The sequence below is a fragment of the Coturnix japonica genome, chromosome 5, assembly GCF_054131305.1.
Source record: "Coturnix japonica strain WE chromosome 5, WE-NBRP24, whole genome shotgun sequence".
In the NCBI taxonomy this organism is placed as follows: Eukaryota; Metazoa; Chordata; class Aves; order Galliformes; family Phasianidae; genus Coturnix; species Coturnix japonica.
This window is the reverse complement of record NC_140667.1, coordinates 12,896,110-12,915,445: the sequence shown is the minus strand read 5'-3', so window position 1 is coordinate 12,915,445 and position 19,336 is coordinate 12,896,110. Positions and strand designations below refer to the sequence as shown.

Below are 19,336 nucleotides of genomic sequence, written 5' to 3'. Positions count from 1 at the left end.
GAGCACTAGGAAAAATCTCTTCTGGGAAGGGATGGTGGGGCAATGGCACAGGCTGCACAGGGGGGTGGCGCAGTCACTGTTCCTGGAGGAGTCTGAGAACTGCATAGATGTGCAGTGGGGATGGGCTGGTGGTCACAGAATCACAGAATTGTAGGGGTTGGAAGGGACCTCTAGAGATCATCGAGTCCAACCCCCCTGCCAAAGCAGGCTCCCTACACCACATCACACAGGTAGGCGTCCAGGCAGGTCTTAAATATCTCCAGAGAAGGAGATTCCACCACCTCCCTGGGCAGCCTGTTCCAGTGCTCTGTCACCCTCACCGTAAAGAAGTTCTTCCGCACATTCGTGCGGAACTTCCTATGCTGTACTTTCATCCCATTACCCCTAGTCCTATCCCCACGCACTACTGAAAAGAGACCAGCCTCACCACTATGGCTCCCACACCTCAGGTATTTATAAACCTGGATCAAGTCCCCTTTCAGCCTTCTTTTCTCAAGGCTAAACAGACCCAGTTCCCTAAGTCTCTCCTCATAGGGGAGATGCTCCAGGCCCTTCACAATCTTCGTGTCCCTCCGCTGGACTCTTTCCAAGAGATCCCTGTCTTTTTTGTACTGGGGAGCCCAGAACTGGACACAATATTCCAGATGAGGCCTCACCAGGTGATCTCAGTATTCCTTTCTAACCTTAACCATCCTACATAAGAGGTGGCCCCCAACCATCGCTGTCTCCCCTTCCACTCTCCGGGCTTGTGAATGAGCCCCACTGTGCCTATAGGGAGCAGCCTCCGCGCCGACAGGGGGCGCTAGCGGTGTCCGCCTCCCCGCAGGAAGCCGCTCTGTGGTCTTAGCACATCCGGGCCGGGCGGCGGCCATGGCGGCGGCCAGCAAGAAACTCGTGTGAGCAGACTGGGCGATGTGGGGTGGGGGGATGGGGTTAGCGGTGTAATGGTGCCGTTTGGTTGCTTACAAGCTCGTCTTCTCCCCTCAGGTACCCCTTGTTCCAGCTGGGAGGTCCCCAGCTGCGGATTTTTCGGCCCAATTTCTTCATGCTGGCGGTGCGGCCCGGTGTGCCGCAGCCCGAGGACACCGTGCAGTTCCGCGTCTCTATGGAGTGAGTGCAGGCGGCCCTATATCCTATAGATATATCCTATATATATATCCTATATCTACTCTGGCTCTGTTTTGAGCTTAGTTAAATATTTATACTTCTCCTTTTTTTCTTTCCTTGTTGTTAAATACTCATCCTTCTGCTTCTTTCTTCCCCCCCCCTCAATGCCGTCTCCTTGCTTAGAATGACAAAAGTGGATATCAAGAATTACCTTGAGAAAATCTATAACGTGCCGGTAGCTGCTGTGAGGACGAGGATACAGTACGGTAAGCGCAGTTGAGCAGTTCAAAGGGGTGGTTACAGTTTCCTTGCTCATCTCTTTATTTGTCCCTTAAAATAAGTACGTGCCACTTCATGTGGACCACTTCGTGTTTGAATGCTTTGATTAGATTCCAACATCAGCTTTTTCTTTTAAAAACCTTAATTTAAAAAGCCTTAAAAAGTCACATCTTGACTGTTTTCTGACCTGTGCCAAATGCTTCTGTCGTTGGTAGCATTTCCCTGTGAAAATCACTTCACTCACTCACTTCAGAAGGAGCTGCTTTATGAGTTCACCTGACTTGCACAGAGAGGAGCTGTTATGGTCTGACAAAGGCCACAGTGTGTAGAGGAGAAAAAAAAACCTCAATTAGACAAGTAGACAATATCAGAAACACATCTTTACCATTTTTTTTTCCCCCTTGTAGTTACTGTGTTCCTGCTGTAGACTTGTATGCATCCACTCACTGTGTTCCTTCACTACAAAAAATAAAATGAAAAAACAAGAACCCAGTGCTACAAAAAAAAAAAACAAAACCACAACAAAAAACCACACACACACACAAACCCCCCTCCCCACATGTGACCACTCACAAACAAAGTGACCAAAACAACAACTCCACTTCTCACCCCAAATAACCCCAAACAAATAGAAAGAAAAAACAGCAAAAACCATTCCTAGTTATGCCAGACTCACACTTGTTGCGCTCTTCTCTATCTGAGCTAGGCTAGGATTATGTACAATCACGTTCACATATGAACACTTCCTTCCCCATTGCTTCTCTGAATGTGTTTTGTGTGCTGCTCAAAGTCAGGAATACAACTTCTCTGTCGTGTGGTTTTTTTAGCAGGCAGTGCATTAATCACATAGACAATGACTTGTTGGTCAGGACATCCTAGGCTGGATTTTTCTTTTTCATTCACTGACTAGGAAAGGAATTGAGTGATGTGTTTCTAATCTCAAGAGGAGGGGCAGTTTTTAAAAAGTCATAGGGTAAAAAGAGCTGTAATTGTGAATAAATGGAGAATGAAAGATAAAGCATCAAGCGGAGGTTGTAAAACTCAGAACACATAAAAGAATAAAAGGAAAACAAAGATCATCTGCAATACATCTATTTAAAAACTAAAGTCTTATACCAAAAACACTCCATTACAGCACTCAGTACAGAAACACTCCAAAAACAGCACTGAAAAATCTTTTTGCTTGTCCTTGTGACCTTGTTTCGTTCCTCACAACTTATGGAAGTGTTAACATGTATATAGTGAGGGATATAAGAGGAAAGGTTTAGGATGTCTCATCATTCAGGAGCTTTAATCCTCTTCTGTGCGGGGAGTAAAATGAACTTCTGAACACAAACTGCATAAAGCGAAGGTGCTTTGTTTTGTTTCGTTGTTTTGTTTTCTTTATATGGAGCGTAATTTTTTTATATGTATGACAATACATCATTCTCATTAGCTGAGCAGTAAAAATTGACCAGTCTGAAGCTGCTCAGTGATTATTTCCTCATTATTTGGCTGAAGCTGTTAATGTTGGGAGGATAGTTTGTTTCTCCTGGCCTTGTAAACAGAAGAATTTTCACTTTGCTGCTTTGCAAACTTTGTGTTGTGACCATGAAGGCATGTCAGCAGTTTGAGTCTGGTGATGTCTCTCCTCTGCTTATATGTGAGCAGTGTTTACCAGCTTCAGTACATTTTAGTAATTGCAATATTGCAGTGTAATATGTATGTTGATATTGAAGGAGTAAGAGGAATCTTAACAAAAAATCAAGGTTGGTGAAGCACCCCCCCCCCCCACCCCTGTCCTTCAGCCTCCTCTTGCTTTTGGGTACTTGGAAGTCCTGTGTAGTTATAGATGGGCCTCTTCTTTTTTGCAGGTGCAAACAACAAGAGAAACCATAGGAATCAGAGAGTGAAGAAGCCAGATTACAAGGTTGCCTATGTACAGCTGGTGAGTTAACATGGATGCTTGCAGGGAAAGAAGATGGAGCTGTTTATCAGCCAAGCTGGAAGTAATGCTTAGTGTATTGTCCAGTTGGCTGACTATTTCTTCCAGTCCTCTAATGTAGACTTGTTTTTTTTTAATGTGTTCCAGAATGTATAAAGACATTTGCTGATCTAAATGACTTAGTTGAAAAACAAATTCAAACAGAATGTTGGTTTTCAAGTCCCGTTTTTGTCTGAGGCTTCTATGTAAGGTATGGTCTGATGTCATATGGTGCTGCTTTGCCAGTGAGTTTCACACTGACCCTGTACTCTGGAAAGTTCATGACTTGTGTGGTTGATTACTGAATGTCCAGTAAGTAAAAGAATATATTGTAAGGATAGGGAACTTTTTATTAAAGCTCTTTGGATGTCAAAGAAGACTAAGGCATGTTCCCTGAGGAGCTTTTAGTCATGTCTAATAAGTGTGCTTTGTGGCTAAAGTGGGTTCTAAAATGTATGTTGGTTGCCCAGTGGAAAAGGAGCTTCATGTTCTTATGAGTTTCTTTCGTAACAGGAGCGCATTATAGTTCAGAATTCTCTTGGGCTTACCTGGCTACAAGGAAAAAAGAAATGTCACTCATGAAAGAAAAACCTTTCACGTACCAAAATTACATTAAAGGAATGCTATTTATGGTTGTAAAACCATATGTTCAAAGTTGTTGTTGGCTACACAACCTCAGTATTACTCTGTTCTGGGACACTGAGTTGGTGTGGGGGAATATTGTGTGGTTTTAACAGTTTAAAGACTGTGTAAGAATTCGCATGGACCTGTGATGAATTGAAAGGTGTGCAGACAATGGGAAATAACAATAATTATTTTTTAATTGTTCAGTCTTTACATGGTCTTAGAAGTTTTTCTTTAAGCCCCTTTTAGGAAGGAGTGTGGAAGGAAAATTGAGAACTCTATGTTGTAGGCAGCCCGTATGTATAAAAGGACAGCATGAAATGCAGCGTTGATAGAAAGTAGGTTTTATGTTTATATGAGGCCATTTACTGTGCTGGAGTTGAAGGCAGCCTCCTCTGGATGAAGGTTTGTGTTTTGACGACAAAGAAAACATGCCTTTTTCAAGAAAGACTCTGTTTTGTTGGACAAATTCCCCCTCTTGGAGGGAAGGCTATTGTCTGTGCAAGGTTTTCGTCTGCAAGAGATTAGGTATGACTAATGTATTAAGAACACAGCTGAGGAATTGAATGTCAGGAGTGATTTTGTCTTACGAGTTACTTTCTCTGGTTGATGTTCCTTAGTAGGTAATTGGAGGCACTTTCTATTGTCGCAGCCTCTTGGTGGTGATGGCTGTGCTTTTGGAGTCTTGTTTCCCAAAACTGAAGCAGATGTGCATCTCTGGTGAACCTCAGTCGGTTCTCCAATTTTACTTGACTGTATTTAAATACAGTCTTATTTCTGTGTTTGTTCAGATGAGAATGGGGGTAGTCCGTAACCCACAGGCAAATTCAGGGGGAAAGAATGGAAAGCAAAATGTATTTCTATGTAAAGCCACTCATTTGGGACTTTTTCCATGTTAATTTATTTCAGGTTAAATTTCTGACATCAGAATAGTTGTCATCATCATATATGTAACCACGATGCGATGGAGAATTACCTGGTGTAGTACTGGAAGCAGTTGTACACCAATAGTGCTAGGAATTGCTCTCTAGCCTCTATTCTGTCTGCTTGGCAAAATGCACTGTGCAGACCTCTGTGGTACTGTGGCTGAGGAGTGTTCCTGGTTCCTGAAAGAGCAAGTAGCCCTTGATATCCAACAGTATCATTCTAGGTTTTTATAGGATGTGTTTTCAGGTATGCCATGAATGGAGTTAGGGGTTCACCTTTAAGTTCTTGTAGTGTGGCATCCTAGGTGAGGAAACCGACCTTTTGAGTAGATGTCTGCATGTTCTTCCTTCACCTCATCCCTGGGCTCTTTGCTGTTTTTCCTTCTATTATAGTTGCCTGTGGATACTAATCTTTAGATTTTTTTCATCATTTTTTTTGCTTTTCATCACTATTTCTTGTGTCTCAGACAGAGAGCTCCCAGTTTTGTGTTCACACCAGCTTTAAATGTTGGGCGAGGCCAGAAAGCCAGCGTTGTTTCTGAAATGGAAGGGTTTGCCTTCATTCTCATTCACAGTCTGATTCAGGCCAAAACAGGCCCTATGCAGTCCATTGTTAGTATCTCCTAATTTAGGAAAGCTTGGTAACCACTGTAAAATCCTTTTTTAATGAGAATTATTTTGCATCTGCAGTGAGTCAGAGTAGCAGGGCTTTCCCACCATTTTTACCAGCTGTGTTTTCTCTCATAAATCCAGTTTCAAGTTTAAACTGCTTATGACTGGAAAAATAACTGCGTTTTTGGAAGGTCTCGGGTTAGTCTCCGTGTTGCCCACTAGGTGGAAGTATTGCACTTCCCAGTGAGATTCACTAGCAGCTCTAGTGTGGTTTACCTGAACGAAATGGAGCGTATTTCTCTTGACTGCTTTTGCTTGATCGCTTCATAAAACATCACCTTATGTGTTCCAGCACAATGTGCATATCCATTAACTTACTGCGAGTGTCTCAAAGGTGGAAAGTCGTAGTTGATACACCCTTAAGTGTCACAATAGTGCCCCAGCTGCTCCACATGTAAGAATTGTTGTCCTTTCTTTTCCAAATACTATTTCTTGGAGATTCAGAGCTGTTTACTTTATTCTCAGGCTGTAACTGGACAAATACATGATCAGTCCAAGCATAATATTTTCACACAAAAAAAATAACTCAAATCATAGAAGGCTGTGGATCAACAATATCTTGCCATTCCAGACTCAGCCTGCCTTTTTTCCCCTTCTGGAATGTGATTAAGGTTTAAGTTAGAGATTTTTGCTTTTGCTATCAAATCCTACTTTTTAACTCTATTATTTTTTTTAACTCAAATCAAATCTATATGTCTATGCCAAGTAACTAAAGCAACAGCCTTTTTGTCTGATGAAATTAAAACTATCCTAATGTTACTTAAAAGAACTGCAAGAAAGAAAAGAAGTCACTGGTAAGCTTTACAGTTACATCAACATCATGGAAATGAAAAAAAAACAACATTCCCTCCTCCTCCTTCACTGTTCTCACTGTTTAGCTCAGCAGGTGTTAGCACCCGTGGGAGCCCAACTGTAGACAAGCCTCTGGAATCCAGACCTATTTTTAATTAAACCTGTTTTGAGAAATCGAATGGAGATGGCTGTAAAAAGGAGTCTGACCTTGTCAACGTTAGGACTAACACCTATTTAGCTACATGAATGATGGCACCGGTGGGAACATTTTTGCAAATGCTTTCTCCTTAGACCTTGCCTACAGTGTCCTGTACATTCTTAGTAATTAACCCATTTGCACATCAGATGTGACATGGAATGAATTCAGAGTAAACTTGGATGCACTGTTTGCTCTACCATTCCTGTGTGGGTTTTGAAGCTGTTTCTGCATGCTGTTTTTCCATACATTTTAATTTCAGATGTTACCACATGCAATAGTAGGAGAATTGTTGAAATGCACTGGATTATTAAACTTAACTACATTTGCTGCTACTGCTGGACCGAGTCCCGTGCTGTTGGGAGTCCAGCATTTTTTAGTTAAGGATACTATAAACATCACTTTTCTGCTAATTCTGAAGGACAGTAGTAAGTGCTTTAGAAGACTTCACAGTTGTTTACATGAGCAGTGTTTGCTGCGTCATTCCTACATAATAATATCTTTGCTGACCTCCTTTTCCTAAACTTCTGAAGGGACTCAAAGGTCAGAAAAGTACAAGTGAGTTTGTGCTGGATAATCCTTCCAGCAATTTTCTGACATGAGGCTCAGCGTTGGAAAGGCTAACACTTGACTTCATGGGCCTAATTATGGTCACTTAACCTCCCATTAAAATGAATGGAGGCAATTTGTACCACTTGCTGTTGGAACTGCTACAGACTCTGGGAGCAAGGTGTGTTTTCACCCTTTGTAACCACTAAGACTTGAAATGTAAGTTAAAAATATATTTCAGTGTTTCGGTCACTTGTTATCTTGAAAGATAACAAGATTATCTTGTTATGATTATGAGTATGTAATGAATGAATAATGGCCCTGTGTACAAATCGGTTTTACATTTGGGTAAAGCTGAAATGAAGATTAGAGTAGTGCATCAGAAAAGTTGAATGGGTCCCAATTCTTTAATCTTAACACAGGACCACACATCTTAGTTGTGTACAGCCTTAGAATTCCTTGGAAGAAGGGAGGTCCCTGGAAAGACCCTACACTGAGAATACCAACATGTAAAAACAGCACATTGACTTAATTTTCTTAGGTACTTTAGTAATGCTTCTATGACTTCATTGCTTTATTTATTCTTTAACATTTTAAGGCCTCATATGAGGAGATGCGGAGCGAGAGCTTGTCTGATGGACTGCAAAGATAGCACCTCACATTGCTGCAGTGCCTGTAAAACGACTTTTTCACCATCCAGTTCCAAGACAAACTAAATTAGCTGAGCAAAATTGCCTGGTTTTTTTTGTTTTTGTTTTGGTCAGTATCTGTCTTTTTTACAGTGCTTTCTTTTAGCACATCTGTCAGATAGGAGGGTGTTCTCACTTTCTCCCACTTTCCCTGTGCTTCTGACTGAGGTAACAATGCTGGCACAGAAAGGAAGACCAAATCGTAGCTTTTTTAGAGTCCATGTCAGATTATGAATTTCAGTAAATCATTGAAGGGGAAGATCTCAGTTAAATGGCTTCCAAAAGGTAAAATGCTGAACGAGGATAAGGTTTGGGAGTAAGAACACAGAACTATGCGTCCTCTTTGAATATGCCACTAATTCTTGTTCTGACAGTTTGGAAACCTTATAAATCCTTGCTCTGATGAAGTAATTAGAAATTCTGTTGTTTGCTTTATTTTGGTTAGGATTTCATTTACTATATGGCTGGCAGGTGACTGCTGTATACAAGGGAAAGCTTTTTCAAAGGAAAATATATATCTGAAGCAAGATTGCATAAAGGAATGAGGATCGCTCTATTTCTTTGCTGGGAATTGTTTTGAGAAGGTGGCGTATGAGCTGAAACATTGGTGGCCTCTGGCACCATGTTGAAGATGCACCAAATATAAATATGCCTGGATAGACTCTCAACACTTTCTGTAAGCTGATGCCTCTTGGTATTTTTACAGTTTTGAAATACCCAAGATACAGGCTTCTTTTCAAAACTAGCTACTGAGCATGCACTACAGCTATTTTTCATACAGCTTTCATCACTGCAGAGTCTTACAGCGCAGTATTACTGCATAGTATTGTTACTTAAGATTTATCAACCTTCAGTTCTCAGGGTGTAATGTCTTGGCTGTTTCGAATCGTGTCTGGCCGCCAGCCAAAATTAGAATTTCTTCACAAGACAAGAGCTGGAAAGAGCCAACTTGTCTGTGCTCATTTTGATTTATTAAAAGACTCCAGATACAGATTGACATTTTTCAGCTCAATATTTGACTTTCACCAGCTTTGAAATGGGAACCGTGAGGGCTTTGATAAACAGCTGAAAGGTTTGCCTGGTTTCACTACACCCTCTTTGCATATCTTTTTTAATTTTTGATTCCCTCCTTTAAAAATAATAACTGTTCTGCAATGCTTAGTGAATTACCATGGACGTTGTTAGTATGCTTTAAGGACAGCTTTCCTTCATTTGCCAATAAGAGGAGTGCTTTGGTGTTGGAAGCATACCAGAATGGAAGTGCTGCATAACAAGAACCCCTTACTACAGTGTTACCAGTATGAACAGTTCTCACATTTTCAGTGTAGGTGGTACGCCTGCCATGTTATTCTGAATTGTTTTCCAATGTGTTTAACTAAAATGGTTTCCTCTCCAGGATGGAAGAGACCTTAGAATCAGAGCCTTATCTGTTCTATAGGTACGGGGAGGTTGAGCAACCTGCTTTCAGTACAGTTTAAAACACAGTAATTTTTTATAATGTAAACAGATTATTTTCCAAATGCTTTGGCTTGCTCACATCTTGGGCAGCCCTTGGCCTCAAGAGTGTTTGCTGTTGATCCCACTGCAGGAAGAATTTCAGTAGGCTACAGCTTTGGGTTTGTTTAAGGACATTGATAACACCTATTTCTGTACCTCGTATGGAACTATGCTTCCGTTGTCGTAGGACAGCTATTAAAAGCATACCTGTTGGTAATTGAAAGGTACAAAAGAGCTGAAACTCCCGAGTGTACGTTGTGGAAAGGAAAACCATGATTTGTTCCAGTTGATCTTATCCAGGCTAGAATCTAGGAAGGAGCAATGTACACAGCAGCTCCCTTGTTGTTTTTGTAGTATGGTCAGGCTCTTAGGAAACCCCCAAGAAGTATGCACTACGAAAACAACTGGAGCATTGCTGCATATGAGTTGATATTTCCTAGATTCTAGTCTGGATAAGTTCAACTGGGATAAGTCATGGTTTTTCTTTCCAAAACGTATGCTTGAGGTTTAAATTCTTTCACACCTGTAAATGACCCTGTTGAGTGTGTATGGCTAAATGGAACATAACACACATTCAGCAGGGTCAGGGACACAGTGGCAGGTTGTTTTTTGTTGGTTTTTATTTTTAATTTAATTATGTCGTATTTCTGATCCCAGAATGTAATATAGATAGCTGTGTTGTGGAAGGCTCATTTCATCTCCTTTGTGGAGCTGCTTCTTAATTGTGCTTCGGATTCGGTTACGTTTATTATTCAAATGTAAAGGGTAGATGATCTGAAAAAACTGTTTTCATCCAAGGCAATTAAATGCTATTGTTGAGATTTCTGTGTAGTATTCTGCCAATCAAGTTAATGTGTGATAAGATTTGCAAGCGTTTTAGAGAACAATTTTAGAGTTATGAATTATGAGCTATCAGTTATGAGCTTCATTATGCAAAGTCCCATATGGAATGCGAAGGAATGGAAGGACTGATATTGTTAAGTTTAATGAAGTTGTGCTTAGTGCAAACACCACTAAAAAGCAAGCAGATAATGTTAATGGGATAGAACATTTCCACAGAATAATGGTTTCCTGCTGTTAGATAAAAACCAGAGACCAAGCAAATGTTTATTTTCCAAGTGGGAAACATAGATCTGATGATGATGTTACACTAAAATGACTTGTCTTTTAGGCAGAATGACTGATGCAAATGTAATCACTTTAATCTCATCAGTGATGGATTAGACAGATTGTTCCCACTGTAATTATTTTACACTGTAGACTTTTTTCCAGTTGATAAGAGACCTCTGATATCTGTTATTCTGGGTTCCCACATTACACCCTACAATAACAGCTGCTAGATCTGTTCTTTCTGATCCCAGGCGAGATTTAAACAACTATAACCACCACTCGTATCCCGAGTATTAACGAAATGAATGCTTGCTCTGCCATGTATTTCCCTGTTGGTGTGTGACTTTAACAAAACTGCTTATTTTGCTAATCTTGCTTTTACTGTATGACTCCCGCAACGTATCTGAGCTCGCTCAATGTCTTTGAAGAGGTGTCTGTCTCCTGACCATTCATTCCATGAAGAAAATTGCCAGTATCTTAATTTCCGCACAAAGAAGGAGAAGCAGAAAGCTAGTTTTTGATAGGGAGGGATATGTGTGTATCTCAGGGGAGGGAGAGCACTGGAAAGAGATGTTAAGAGGTACCATTTTGCACCAACAGGAATTTCAGGGTGGTCTTTCATTGTAATTATTTGTGTCGTACGTGTTGCAGAAAGGCTGGAATGCCTTTTTGACTATTTGTTTTCTCTTTTAGGGTCAAGGGAAAACCTTTCAGTTTCCCAACCTATTTCCAGAGAAAGAAGACTCAGACACTGAGGCTTTTGATGACTTCAGGAAGAAGTTCATGGAGAAAGAGCAGCAAAGCCAGAAGGGTGACCCTAGACGAGGCGGAGTCCCTGATTGGTTTGGACTTTGATGCAAGAAGCCAGCTGCCTTTCTTTAGGCCCAGAGGGATTTTAATCAGTAGAACTTGCACTCTTCTCAGAATGACTGAGGGTTTATTCCTGAGCAGTGCTTGCTAGTGGTTTTTTGTTTTATTCCTGGCTGTTTCTGCTCAACTGCAACAAAATGGCCCTAAAGAAATAAAAAGGTAAAATAAATCTGACTGCATCAGATCTTTCCTCGGAACTTTCTGCAATGTGAAATTGCTTCTTGTTTCTGATCGCGAGGGTGTCATTGTACTTACTTTCTTCTTCCTTCCACAGGTCATTTGAATAGAAGTAGGAGGCATTTTGTTTCCCAGGATAAATGTGTTTTGCACTGGATAGAATGTATAAAAGTCACGACAGGACAGCTGAGGGTTGGACAAAAATTTGTAGGTAATTAGACTGCAGGCTCAGGGCATGCATTTCCCTTATTGTTAATTACTGTGTTTTGCTGTCCCATGTATTGCCTTCCTTCCAAAGCTACCCTCTTTCCTGGAGATGTGTGCATGGTCTGATTTCACTCCTTCCTTAATGGCTATGAGGTATTTTGGACATAGGGTCTTTTAGATAGACTTGTATCTATGTGTGTGTGAGATCCACAAAAGCCTCAAGAAATGGGCAAAGGTAATGCACAGTCTCTGCTGGCTGTTGTGCAATGCAGGTAGTTGCCTTCTGTGATTAGTCTGCCCCAGGAACATTTAAGGGCACAGTTGTGCTAATATTCCTTCCCCTGCCCACAGCTACCTTGCAGTGCTGGCAAAGGTCCTGTGTAGACACAGTTGTATTGGCATAAAAAAGATTCTGCAAGTGTAGACTGTTTTGTGCTCTGAACTAGTGAAAAGACTCTTTTTATTTTTGTGGTGCACCTCCCTTTACTTCCAAGTTGCTGGTGCCAGGGCAGTGGTAGAACTTTTTAGTCCTTCAAGGCTGCCACGTTTAGGTTTTTTCATTTCTTGGCTCTGCAGCTGTTTCTCCTTGCTTTGATGAAGATAATTTCTCTTTCCCTTTGTCAAGTAACGCATTCTGCTGGTGCGTCAGGAACAGCAGGGTTAAAAAGAGATCTAGGGAGGACTTTATCATGGATGGAAGGAAGGATGTGTTTCTGCAGGCTGTTAGTTATAATGCTAGCATGTGCAGGGTTAAATGTGTGGCTCATGTTTCCTCAGCTTCTGAATTCTGCCACTTGGAGCAATTGACAGGATTGTGAATGAGCCCTTTCCTTGAACACATCTACTCGGGTGCTCTCCATTATTGTTTCTTGTCTGAACTTCTTGTTTGGACAGCTAGCAAGATGTTTATAAGGAAACAGCTGTTCCCCAGAGAGACGATCCAAATAAGATTTTATGCACCCCCTTCTGTTCATTAGTTGCCTCTTTTCCCCTACTACATCCTCTCTGCACAACAGTCTGTCTCCTGCAGTTTGTTGCTTACAACTTCAGTGTTTCTCCCACCCCCATCTTTACCTAGCGTCCAAGGGGGATTGTGCGTGATGATCTGTGTGAGTTAGCTGGTGCTTAAATAGAGAGTTGTGCTCTGAGAGGAGGGAGATAAAGGAGGATTTGCTACTCCTAGCTTTCCAGGAGAGTTACAATAGTAGATGTGGAAAAATACTGAGTTCACTGAAAAATGTTTTTGTGTTTGGCATATCTGCAAAGCCAACACTTCAAGAGTTTTGTACTGACACGTAAAACTCCAGGTTAAATCAGGGGCTGGCCTGCAGTTTTAAAGTATGAGGATTGAATTTGTGTAGGTAAAAGGGTCTCTCTTCTGCTGTGAACAGTTTTCCTAGCTTTCCCCCCAGCCCCTCTTACTTTCTTCCTTTCTTTCTTTTTTTTGGTTTAAATTAATGGGCTAGTTTTCAAACTTCCACCTCAGTTAGAAGTTGATCAGTAGTGGGTCTGAGTCTTTGCTCCTACTCTATGGTGTTAGAGAATTTGATGTTTTTTTTCATTGCTTTCCTTTCTGTTAGCTTCCGCTTTAGGTAACTCCATCTTTACCAAGGTGACAGTGAAATAACAAGAATTCATCTAGTGCTGCCATATAACTTCCTAGGTGGTTGGTGAGACTTGAACAAGCGAACAGACAGGTATGTGGTAGTTCTGGATAAGTGAGGGTGTATTTGATGTGTTAGGTGTAACAGCAAATGGAGATATTAGACACCAGGCTCTCTGCCTTCTGTGTTCTGGTCCTCAGGAGAGGTTGGGGTCACGAGCTTCTGTACTGCCATTGAGAACCCAGGCTGAGAGGAGTTTATTTGCAGTACCAAATATGCTCTAGGCTGAGAGAGTATCAAAAGTTACAGGGCAGGTCTACCGTGCTTTACTAATCTGATTTCTCTTTGGGTGATTAATTTTTAGCTCATGTTCAAAACAGGTTTCTGACTGGAGTGACACAGAAGGGAAGAAAGAGAGATCAGTACACCCATATCTATATGGAGTTACTACAACCAAATTATGTCAGATACTCAAGCAAGTTAAGAGAAAGAACATATGTTACCAGCTATCTCTATAACAGTGTACCTGTGAAATTAAGGTAAGATTAAAAAAAATAAAATAAGCACCCTTTGCTTTGGTGCTCAGATTTCCCAAGGAAGTGTGATTATGAAGATCACAAGTCCTTCCTAGTCCCTTATTGACTAGTGTTTCAGAGGATGTGCTAGATCTTTATATACATAGTGTTTCACAAGTACTGTCCCTCACACTGTACAGAGAGGTTAGAAGATAATGGAGATAACACTTGTATATGAAGTCAGAGTTTGTGCCATAAACAGAGAAACATAGCAGATAAGTGATGAAGCAAAGACAGTGAGGTCTCAGAATTATGTAGTTGTGTTGATTAAATCGTGCTCATTCCAGCACATCCTGATGTTCTGGGTGATGCAAGGGATCAGCAAATCCTATGAGGTCACATGTAGCCCTGCTTTCAGTGGTGTCAAGCTGTCCTTGGCAATGTCTGTCACCATACCTGTGGCCAAGAGTTCAGATGTACACGTGAGTAACTTCTCCAAGGACCAACGTAAACTTGGTTGAGGCTGATGTTCGCTTTAGTGCAGGAGAAGCCACATCCCACACTTGGCGTGCACAGCTCTGCAGCTGCTGGCTTCTCTGACGTGCAGGGGAGACGTTTCCACTTTGTACGTGCACAGCCCCCCAAAGAGAGCAACGTGCTGGAACAATCAGCAGATGCGCAGTTGCCTGCGTAGGCCACTCTGGTGGAGAAAGGCACCCAGCTATGATGAGAGTTGTTGCAACCATGCCGTTAACGCTTCAGAGGGAACACACAATTGCTTTTGTTTACTTATATTTATTTATTTTTTTTACATCAAACCGAAATGAATTACAGGGACGGTGGCTTTGTGAAGTGGCTTCTTTGACATTATAGCTTTGAAATGAGTTTGGCACTGTAGCTCCTGCTCAGTTGGGTACTATGTAAAAAGAAGCGTGGATGTGCACAGGTGGCAGGTGAGAAAACATCTGTCTGTTCTAACCCATTTGTCACCTGAGCCTTACTACGTAACCTCTGAGAATGCAAATATTTCTCTTCAAGAGGTTGAACTAGGAAGGCATGTAGTACAGCTCAACTGGTAAGTGGTTAGTCTCAGAGTTCTATTTTCTGTGTATAAGCCACCATGTGTCAAATATGAACTACATCCTGCAGACCAGTGGCCAGTCTTTGTGCATCATTCCCTCTCTGTTCGGCTACCTAATGGTTAAGAGAAAAGGCTAAGTAAAATAAACTCTAGAAATGAAGCAAATAGAGTTTCATGGTGTATCTAGCAAATATTCCATAGCAAATAGTTCTGTACAGTGGAAAGTCAAGTAGCAGGGAGGGTAAATGGCTCACTTTCATGGAGACATTAAATAAGACTGGGAATGGGTAATCCAGAGCTTCAGATGTCTTGTTTCCATACTGGGACTCCCTAATTACACATCTGCCAAAAGAGGAAAATTCAACAGTCTGATCCATTGTTGTCCCATTGTTGCTAAATATTTGAATGGATGAAACAATGGGAGAATTACGCTTGCTTGATCTAAAGTTGTCTTGCTGTGAGAAAGTGTTCGTAACTAGAGAACGCCTGATCTGTTCAGGTTATCTCAATTATATGAAAGAAAAAATCTGGAAAGGTATTGAATTTTCACATTCTAGGACAGACTTGCTTCTTCAGCAGTTGCCTGTTCATTGGCTTGAAGAGAGAGCTAAGGGTTGGGTAGGGCATGCCTGCTTACTGTGTGAATCAGGGCAAGGTGTACAAAACAAGCACTATGTTAGGAGGGCTGGAAGCCATCAGGCTCTTCTACTGACAGTGCTGCTTTTGCCTGAATTAGAGTTCAAGGTCTGCTCGGAGTCCAGTTTAAAACACTTCTTTGAGAACGGCTTTCCAGACACGAGCCTTGGCTTATGTGCCAGTACTTCTTGGTGCCATGGCTAAAAAGGAGTATATATCATAATATGTTTTGACCTCCTGAATAGCACAGACCATAAATTCCATGCTGCGTTTTCTGTGTATAAGCTAGAAACTTGAGGTTTAATGTTACCTGACGTGGGTTTCAAGGCTTGAACTTGACAAGCATTGCAGGACTAGTTAAATTTCCTTAAAATTAGTTGGGTCCAAGCATCATGTTGTCATCTCAGCTGTGCATTTCTTAAAGCGGTTGTAATAGGGAAAAATGGGCATTACTGTTTAAGATGCATGTGTTTGTGGAGAAGAGAGGTAATTCTTATAAATATTATTTTCTTTAAATGGGAAAGGCTTTAGAATAGCCGAGATGACATCCTAGCTCAGCCATTTCTTTTAGAGTGACTTATGGCTGTTTAGACAGAATTTAGCTCTTTGTATATAGTACGGCTTATCAAAGTGTGTGCTGCTGTTGAGGGCACACCCAGCTGTAGAACTCAGGAGAGTACTCTATGGCTTAGGGTCTGCTACAAAACTAATCGTTTTAGTTTCAAAAAGTAACTAATTATCAGTCTCTTAAGCTTTCTTGCCTTCAGCTGTTAGCAAGTGTAATGAATGGAAAGTGATTACAACTTTGGGGGCTTTGTGCAGTACTGAATTAGGCATTGCATTTTATTCTGTGGTAGCCGGTACTTCAGAAAGGATCTTGAGGCCACACGTAGTATTCTGGGTACATAGGTCTTCCTTGGGATCTGGGCCTTACATAATGCCATCAGTGCTTCATTTTTCCAAGGTTTTGGGATTAAGAGTCAGACCAGTGTCAGTGATTCAAGGCTTGGAAGAGGTCCTTGTCTAAAAAAAGGCTGGGGAAGCTCCCTCTGTTGAATCAGTGTGGTTTAAAAGCATTTTGACTGTTGTCCATTTGTACGTACCTTGAAAAAAGAAATTCCTGTGAGGCAGAGCATACTTTAGCATAGCAAGCAAAGGTGCAGCAAAGCAAAGGAAATGAGTATTCTGGAAACAGAATGACTGTGGAGTGGGCAAGTGAGAACCTTATTAAGGGAGGGAAAGGCCAAGGAGTTGTTCTGGATCACATGATGCATTTTCAGTGAGCCTGTGCTGAAAATGCAGAGCCTGTGAAGGGCCTCCTAGGTCAAACAGCCCCTCTCCTCAGAGACTGCTGCAAACGAGCTGTGCCAATGCTTGCATACATGGCAAACCCAGTGTGTGGTGTGTCACAACAGCTGTCAAAGACTGGTCATCATACCCAGAGTCTCTAAACATCCTGTTTATCCCTGCAAGGAGGAACACTTGATTGAAAGATAAATACCAAAAAAAAAAAAAAAAGCAACAACCAAAACTGGTGCTAGAAACAACATTTGCCCTTGGGCTAACAAACCTGAAAACAAAAGAAAATAAACACGGGATGGAGGCAAACAGATTTCCACACAGGGCCAGATTCTAAAAGGGATTTAGGAGCTTAGCTTGTTTTGGCATGCTTGAAAAAGAAACAGCCGTCTGGGTGCCAGGATTCTTTGGGCTCTGTATGTGTGCGCGTGCATCAGGGGGAGAGCGTGGGGAAAGGCGAGGTGGCTGCGGTGTTGTGCGGGGGACTGGAGGACATTGGAGCTGCCAGAAAGCTTTGTGCAGGGTCACCCTTGGGGCATAGCTTGTACATTTAATTTTTTTCTTATTTTCTATTTTTTTATTATTATTATTATTTTTGGGGAAAAAAAAATAGCATACTGAAAAAATCTCCACATTGGCAGTGGGTTTTTTTTTTCTTTTTTTCTTTTTTTCTTTTTTTCTTTTTTTCTTCTTTCTTCTCCCTCTGTTTGTTTGTTGTTCATTTGTTGCTGCACGGGAGGTCTGTTTACTTTGCTCAAGAGAATGAGGGACCCAAGAGACGCTGCTCTGCATGCAAAGCTTTTATGGAAGGGGCTAGGGGAGGAGAAGGGGAGGAACTTTCCAGGCCTTATGAAACATAACTGAAGGAGTCTGTGGGTTGTTTCATTTACTTTTCTGCCCTGTCCACATAGGGCCTGGTATTGCTGTTGGTTCTGCAGGTATAACTGTGACATGGCTTCAAAGGTGGGTCTCACTATTAAGGGCCCATTGGGTAAATCTCTGCAAGGTTGTGCGAGGGGGTTTGAGAAACTCTTTGACCAGAAATTAAGGCTCTGAATATCTTCTGTCTGTTCTGCAGTGTGAAACATTCATCCCATCTGACCGTGGGGTCTTTACTGGCTGGTTGCTTTCAAACTCAGTCTTATCACCTTCCTGTTAACCCTTCTGAATAAATTTGGCCCTGAAAACTGAGGTGAATTCAGCAGTGCCATTAACAACCTCCCACAGATAAGCTCGACTCAGCCCTTTGGTCTAGCAGTGTAGTGCTTTAAAGGGGACTTCTCCAGAGCTGTGCATTTCATGATTCAGTCAACTTCTGAATGCCTCAGTTTCTGCAGCTGGGCTTAATAGATTGTGTTCCACCTGGAAGAAAGGAAATGCAGGCCTGCATTGCTCTGTTAGCTTCCTTTCAGCTGGCATCTCAACAGGAGATGGCATCTCAGTTTTGTCTAGTCACCCTTCCTTGTGACTTACAATGGGAATAACATGAAAAGGACAATAAGGAAAAAACTTTGCTGTGCAAAGGGGTTGAATGTCCTTAGGTTGACAAATGAAAATGTCCCCTGGGATGCTTCTATTGCGTGTATTGTTGGTTCTGAGCACTGAGAGCTGATGAAGTGGACAGCTTACTGCAATGTGCAGGAATTCCTGATGAAAATGATGGATAATTCAAATGGAACAGACTTGAGAGTAATACTGTGTTCTGCCATTTGTAGTTTTCTTGCCCTCTTCTGGCTTATAAAATATCAGAAACAGATGGGTCTGCCCGTAACTTCAGTCTTGCTTTTGAAGCACCTTTTTTCTAGCACCGGTCTGTTCTTCTCTACATCCTTGGTGCACAGCAGAGAGGATAAAATGCTGACTGGAAGAAGGATTTTGCCTGCTTTTTTGAGTTGACAGTCTGTGATTCTTTTGTCTGTTTCTTGTTTTAACCCATAAGAAAATTGCCTGATGTCCTGGAACATATTTCTGTGTTGTAAAGGATCCTTGGGACACCACGTAGTGTGCTATTCTGTGTCCAAATGGAAGGGGTGTTGAAGAGCCAGCTGTGACTGTGGTTGAAGAAGCAAAATAAGACTTAATTGTGAAAAGTGATTGGCAAGCCCATAAGTTTTCATTCTAGAAGAGGGGAGAATGAGAGGGAATGTGATTAGAGATGGACTATCAAGAAATATCTCACTTCACCATGTTTGTGAGTAGGGACTGTCAAAGAAACAAAAGAGAGGGCAAGATAGAAACTGTTACAGAATTATTTTCACTCAACATTGAGTTGTTTAGTGTTGTGCAATTCTTTACCACAAAATGTCAAGGCCAAGAACTGCTGCATGCAGACACACTCTGGCTGTTTCTGTGGATAACCAAGATATCAAAGAGCTAATGGTAATATTAAAAGAACAAGAGTTATGGGAAGTCATCAGTGTGACATGTGTCACATCTGTCAAGGCATAAGCTGACTCCAGCGTATGGAAGTGGGGATAGGAAAAGACTGATTTCCTTGGGAAATAAAAATAAAAATAGCCGGTGAGCTGTCTCTTACACGGTTT

The 19,336-nt window shown here is 41.5% G+C and overlaps 1 protein-coding gene and 1 long non-coding RNA gene across 2 annotated transcripts; both read left to right on the top strand.

Annotated features, from left to right (window-relative positions):
- Window positions 1-848: 848 nt before the first annotated feature.
- Window positions 849-11,443, top strand: MRPL23 (mitochondrial ribosomal protein L23). The gene is made up of 5 exons (XM_015863843.2): window positions 849-896; window positions 988-1,110; window positions 1,291-1,373; window positions 3,240-3,313; window positions 11,098-11,443. The coding sequence occupies exons 1-5, from the start codon at window positions 871-873 to the stop codon at window positions 11,257-11,259; spliced, it is 468 nt and encodes a 155-aa protein (XP_015719329.1). The 5' UTR covers window positions 849-870; the 3' UTR covers window positions 11,260-11,443.
- Window positions 11,444-11,546: 103 nt separating this feature from the next.
- Window positions 11,547-13,857, top strand: LOC146760682 (uncharacterized). Its single transcript, XR_014947037.1, has 3 exons — window positions 11,547-11,662; window positions 13,239-13,355; window positions 13,643-13,857. It is a non-coding gene; the product is annotated as an uncharacterized LOC146760682 (long non-coding RNA).
- Window positions 13,858-19,336: the final 5,479 nt, after the last annotated feature.

Coding starts and splice junctions, on each gene's coding strand:
- MRPL23 (XM_015863843.2), top strand. CDS start 871: ATGGCGGCGGCCAGCAAGAAACTCGT. Junction 897..987: donor GCGGCCAGCAAGAAACTCGT/GTGAGCAGACTG, acceptor TTCTCCCCTCAG/GTACCCCTTGTTCCAGCTGG. Junction 1,374..3,239: donor GAGGACGAGGATACAGTACG/GTAAGCGCAGTT, acceptor TCTTTTTTGCAG/GTGCAAACAACAAGAGAAAC.